Source organism: Alosa sapidissima, chromosome 17 (genome assembly GCF_018492685.1).
Source record: "Alosa sapidissima isolate fAloSap1 chromosome 17, fAloSap1.pri, whole genome shotgun sequence".
Taxonomy (NCBI): Eukaryota; Metazoa; Chordata; class Actinopteri; order Clupeiformes; family Clupeidae; genus Alosa; species Alosa sapidissima.
The window spans coordinates 28,466,965-28,472,964 of NC_055973.1; the positions used below are offsets into that span (position 1 = coordinate 28,466,965).

The window sequence follows — 6,000 nt, forward strand, 5'->3', positions numbered from 1 at the left end:
ATCATGACCCTTATTAAAGATATTGCTTTAAATAAATCACTCGGTAGAGTATGTAACACACTGCACTGTCCCGTGCTTACTGCCTTACCATAATCTGACAATTATTTCCCTCTAAATTTAGCCATTAATTTGGCAATGACACTGTAGATACCTATAAGCTTCAGCAGTATAGCAGAATATTGAGACTGAAAACAGTGTCCCTCCCTCGCTCCCTCCCTCCCTCCCTCCCTCCCTCCGCCCTCCCCTCCCTTCTCTCTCTCTCTCTCTCTCTCTCCTCCCCATACCAGCCCATTCAGTCTCTCCCACCTCATTCCTTCTCACCTTTCCCTCCCTGTCCCCTCCTCTCTCACTCCCTCTGTCCAATTCCCTTCACAAATGTGCGGCCATTAGACACACATAGTCATTACTCCAATGCCCAAAAGCTAAAAGCAGCCCCCCGAGCAGCGGCAGCAGCAACAGCCGCAGCAGCCCCTGAACAGATGGGAGGTAATGGCAACACTGCCCTCTTGACTGTGACATCCAACAAGACCCGAGCCCAGCTCTGCCGCTCTCTCTCTCTCTCTCTCTCTCTTTCTCTCTCTCTCTCCTCTCTCTGCCAGATCCTCGATGCCACCCATCCCTGCCTGCCACCCCCCCCCCCCCCCCTACACACACACACACTGAATCACACACATACTGTACACACACACACACACACACACACACAGAGACTCACGCACCCTCGATGCCCTCCCTCGTCAGGTTCAGCGTGTCCGGCCCGGGAAGAGGGCTGTGGGGGATTGAGGGGGACAGGATATTAATGCCACTCTCCGAGAGTTAGAAGGCTAAGTGGCGGGCGGAGAGCAGCTTCGTTGTCACCTTGCCTTGGAGGACAGGAGAGAGAGACAGAGTGGAAAAAGTGAAAAAAAAAAACCTTATTAACTGGGAAGGGCTTTTTTTCCTTCTTCTTCTTTTCTTGTCTTATATCCTCAGCTTCTCTCGCTCTCTCTGTTTCTTTCTTTCTCTGTCACTGCTATTCTGTCAGGGCCCTGCTCTCTGTCTTTTCACCCCCCCCACCCCCACACACACACACCTACACACACCTCTCTCTCTCTCTCTCTCTCTCTCTCTCTCTCTCCCTCTGTCTCTCTGCATCTCGGCACACTTCTCCAGCCTCCTTGATGCTGGTGCCACACGGAGAACCTGACATTTCCCACCTAATGAAGTGGCGGATTATCTTGTCCTGATAAATTGGAAGCTCGTACTTCTTGAAAGGTCCCTTGCAGGAGCGCTCGGTAAGGAGCAGATTAGAACATGCCGGCATCCAGCTCAGGGGATTGTAGAACACAGTGGCTCAATGATATGTGGCGGTTCAGATGCTACTGAAGGGGGTTTTCCCCGACCCTTTTTCACTTGCTATCTTTTTTTTTTTATTCAAGTGAAGACGGTCTACATTAGTCAGTGCTCCCGAGTCTTGGCACAGCACAGGGGTTTGTCAGTCAAGGTGCCTCTGTTAGGCTGTTGTGTGTGTGTGTGTCCATGGGTGAGTGAGTGAGTTAGTGTGTGTGTGTGTGTGTGAGTGTGAGGATATGGGTGAGTGAGTGAGTGGGTGGGTGTGTGTGTGTGTGTGTGTGTGAGTGTGAGGATATGGGTGAGTGAGTGAGTTAGTGTGTGTGTGTGTGTGTGTGTGTGTGTGTGTGAGTGTGAGGATATGGGTGAGTGAGTGAGTTAGTGTGTGTGTGTGTGTGTGTGAGTGTGAGGATATGGGTGAGTGAGTGAGTGGGTGTGTGAGCGGCCCTTTGACTTTGAACCACCGTTACCCTTATGTTTCTTAACCCCCCACACCATTTGCCAGTGAATTAACACAAGCACACCTCTGGGCTTATGCCACACAGAGTCCCTTTACATAAAAGAGTCACTTCCTCCAAGAGCGCCCTCGACGGCTAGTCATCATCCGTCAGCCGCTCTGACCTTCAGATAATTCCCGCTCCTAATGAGCAGTTTCTTAGCACTCTTCGCAAGCGCTCCCGAGACTTTCCCCTCATTGACTTGTTTTTATAATTGCCGAGCGATATAACTTAAAAAAAGGCCCGCGCGCAGACTCTTCCATTAATCATGTGGCGGAATAGAATTTGCGACTTAAGTGCGAAGCCCCGGCTGACTTTCAGTTTTACAGTCTGTGCGAGGTGGGGGTTGGTGGGGAGGGGGGTGGCTAGGCTGTTACAATAAAAAATAGATGTGTCTCTTGGTGTGCTAGAGCTTCATCTCATCTGGATTCAGTGAGCGCCACAGCTGGATCTGGCGGTGGCTCCGACCACTACATCACTTACATGTAAAATGATCCCCCTCACATCACATAGGCCAAAGGGCTGCTTTACAATGCCGAGTCCTCGGATAGCAGTCTTTTAACCCTTGTGTGTGTGTGTGTGTGTGTGTGTGTGTGTGTGTGTGTGTGTGTGTGTGTGTGTGTTAAAAACTTGCAATGGGGAGTAAACAGTTGTCCTATTCTCATAGCTGGAGACAGGTGCAGACTTGAGCTCTTATTTACAGCCTCTGTCCCCCCGTTGTGTCTCTGGCAGGAAAACCCCTACATGTGCAACAACGAGTGTGACGCTACCACGGAGGAGCTGGCCCACCCGCCCGAGCTGATGTTCGACGTGGAGGGCCGCAACCCCTCCACCTTCTGGCAGTCCACCTCCTGGCGCTTGTACCCCAAGAAGCTGCTGGTCAACATCACGCTGTCCTGGAACAAGACCATCGAGCTGACGGACGACATCATCATCACCTTCGAGTCGGGCCGCCCCGAGCAGATGATGCTGGAGAAGTCGCTGGACTACGGGCGCACCTGGCAGCCGTACCAGTTCTACGCCACCGACTGCCTGGAGGCGTTCACCATGGAGCCCAAGACCACGCTGGACATCTCCCAGACCACGCTGCTGGACATCATCTGCACCGAGGAGTACTCGCGCGGCTACGTGTGGAAGAACGACAAGACGGTGCGTTTCGAGATCAAGGACCGCTTCGCGCTGTTCGCCGGCCCGCGCCTCCACAACATGGCCTCGCTCTACGGCCAGCTGGACACCACCAAGAACCTGCGCGACTTCTTCACCGTCACCGACCTGCGCATCCGGCTGATGAGGCCCGCCACTGGCGCCACCATGGTGGACGAGAACAACCTGTCACGCTACTTCTACGCCATCTCCGACATCAAGGTTCACGGCAGGTAGGTCAAGTTTTGGTGCTACGGTCAGGATTAGAACGACCGACTGACTGACCCTGAGGAAGTTAAGCAGTCGACGCGTTACGGATACTGACATAACCGTGTGATACTAACATAACATTTCAGAGCAACTGAAGTGTGTGGCTATTCACAATTCTGTAGCCTCCAACCATATCCATTGGGTGTGCAGCCGTTCTCTCTTTGTGCCATGGTTACGCTTACATGGCCACAGCACTGGTTGCAGAACCCAACCGAATGTGCCGTATTCCGTTTTAAAAAGTTCCAATTTCAATTTTCAATACAAGGAATATGAGGAACAGATTGGTCAGTTGTATTACTATTATTTTTTTTGGCTCGTGCAGGCGGGGGGGGGGGGGGGGGGGGGGTCAGTGTGAAAACCCAGAAGACTATTGTTTTTATTAATTTGTAAATGCACTTGGACGTGGCATGTATTTTCCACCCAGACACAGAGCTGGGCTTGCAGAGTGGAGATGTCGCTTGCATCTATTTCTCTTCTTTCAGTGACAACCACGTCCAATTTCCTGCTGCCTCACTTGGCTGAATGCTACTGTTCAATAAGATTTGTTGTCGAACAGTGGTCTGTGCTGTATACTGTCTTTAAAAAGGCATAAGACTACACACGCGCATGGGTTTTTATGTACTGTACAACTCGCACAAACATCTGTCATGATTTAAGACTAGCTGTGGCACAGCCAGAACTCTCAAATCTAACACACAAAATGAGATGTATTCAAAGGAGATGGATTTTCAAGCACAAACATTTATTTCATTATTTTTTTTATATAAAACAGTCCAGCTTTTGTTTTGACACTACAGCACAAAATAGAATAGAAATATTTCACCAATTATATTTGAAATATGACAATAGCCAGCAGTTAATTGCCTCAGAGTTTTGCTCTTTTCTTAGTTTAATTCAGAAAGAGTGTGGGTCTCTGGTCCTTTTACGAGTTGATTGACAAAGACCGTTAACCACAGCAGTAGACAGCACAGGTCACAATAACAGATTTTAATTAAACATTTTGCTTCTTAGTGTCCCTGCAGACCTATAAATTGCAAGTCACTGTGTCCAATCTCGCCACACAAAACCCTCCTTATTTATATATTTACTGGCTTATTTATTTATTTGTTGTCATAATGTCTTTGAGATTGCTCTTCAGTCGATGCTATTGAGGGCATCATTTTACAGTGTCTGACTTTCAATTAACCAAACGCGCTGGAAGAAGGAGTCAGGAAATGAATGCGTAATTGTCTCTATTTTACATGCTGGATGATCACAGCACAATAGAGGATGGAGCCCTGGTTTCTTTTTTTTTTCCTTCTCTGGGCGTAATTGTCTCCCACCTCCACTTGTACTGCTGTTAATGCACTGATAGTCAGGCGGCGAGCCCTTGTCCAGGGGAACTCCTTCTGTTCCTCGGGGTGCGTAATTGAGCTTAGAGCGGCAAAGCGGAGTTTGGGGAGCGGGGGGGGGGGTGGGGGGTGGGGGGCGTCTGTCTCTTTGAGCTCTGAAACTCAGAGGAAGGGAGAGAGAGCGGAGTTGTAAGTGCTCTGTGGGAACACGGACAGAAGCAGGCATGGCGAGTAGATGCCATATTGCAGAGAGAAGCAGGCATGGCGAGTAGATGCCATATTGCAGAGAGAAGCAGGCATGGCGAGTAGATGCCATATTGCAGAGAGAAGCAGGCATGGCGAGTAGATGCCATATTGCAGAGAGAAGCAGGCATGGCGAGTAGATGCCATATTGTGGACAGAAGCAGGCATGGCGAGTAGATGCCATATTGCAGAGAGAAGCAGGCATGGCGAGTAGATTGCCATATTGCAGAGAGAAGCAGGCATGGCGAGTAGATGCCATATTGTGGACAGAAGCAGGCATGGCGAGTAGATGCCATATTGCAGAGAGAAGCAGGCGGCACGGACCGGATGTCTGGGCACAGTAGGAAGGCCAAGCATTGACAGTCAATAACAGATTGGATGTTTGAATTACTAATTATGGTGTGTGTTTTTGTTGGTGTGTGTGTGTGTGTGTGTGTGTGTGTTTTTTAATTGTGTGTTTGTGTGTTCTAGAATGCTTGTGTGTGTGTGTGTGTGTGTTTGTGTATGTGTGTGTGTTTGTCTGTGTGTGTGTGTGTGTGTGTGTGTGTGTGTGCATGTGTATGAATATATATGTGTGCGTGTGTGTGTGTGTGTGTGTGTTATGTGTTGAATACCGAACACAGGCTTGTGCATCAGTGCTGCCAAGCGTGGTGATAAAATATGGGATTTTCCATGACAGCATCACTGAACATTTACATTCATAAATTTCATGTCACAGTCAAAATGATCCCTCCACTGGGGATCGGTGATTTCGCAGATTAGTGGACACTTTTTTCACACAGACTCTTTCCCTCCGTCTTCCTCTTCTGAGCACGCCGTCCCGTGGGCCCCCCTCTGCTCCCTGCTCCTCTGTTCATTGTTCACTTCTGCTGTTAATGTTATTCTTCCCACACAGAGTTTTGCTGTCACCTATCCCCCCATGGCGAATCAGTGTTTGGTCTCTCTCTTCTCCTGTGCAGTGTACACAACCTCATAAGCTCCTTAACCCTGAAATACAATTCTGCCAGACAGTGCGTGAGAGACTCAGGCTCGGCAGGATGGATGGAGTCTGGGTGCTCAGAATCCAGTATAATTCACTGGACCTTCTCTTTCTCTCTCTCTCTCTCTCTTTCTCTCTCTCTCTCATCTCCCTCTCTCTCTTCTCTCTCTGTCTCTGTCCCCTCATCTCTCTCTCTCTTTCTCTCTCT

The 6,000-nt window shown here is 49.3% G+C and overlaps 1 protein-coding gene across 5 annotated transcripts in view; it reads left to right on the top strand.

The window, feature by feature from the left end:
* ntng1a (netrin g1a) overlaps nt 1-6,000 on the top strand; it is a 99,596-nt gene that overhangs the window by 42,781 nt on the left and 50,815 nt on the right. For all 5 annotated transcript variants that reach the window (XM_042068718.1, XM_042068719.1, XM_042068717.1 and 2 more), the window contains exon 3: nt 2,559-3,202. In XM_042068718.1, the coding sequence (XP_041924652.1) occupies nt 2,559-3,202 (644 nt within the window). The remainder of the gene's footprint in view (nt 1-2,558; nt 3,203-6,000) is intronic.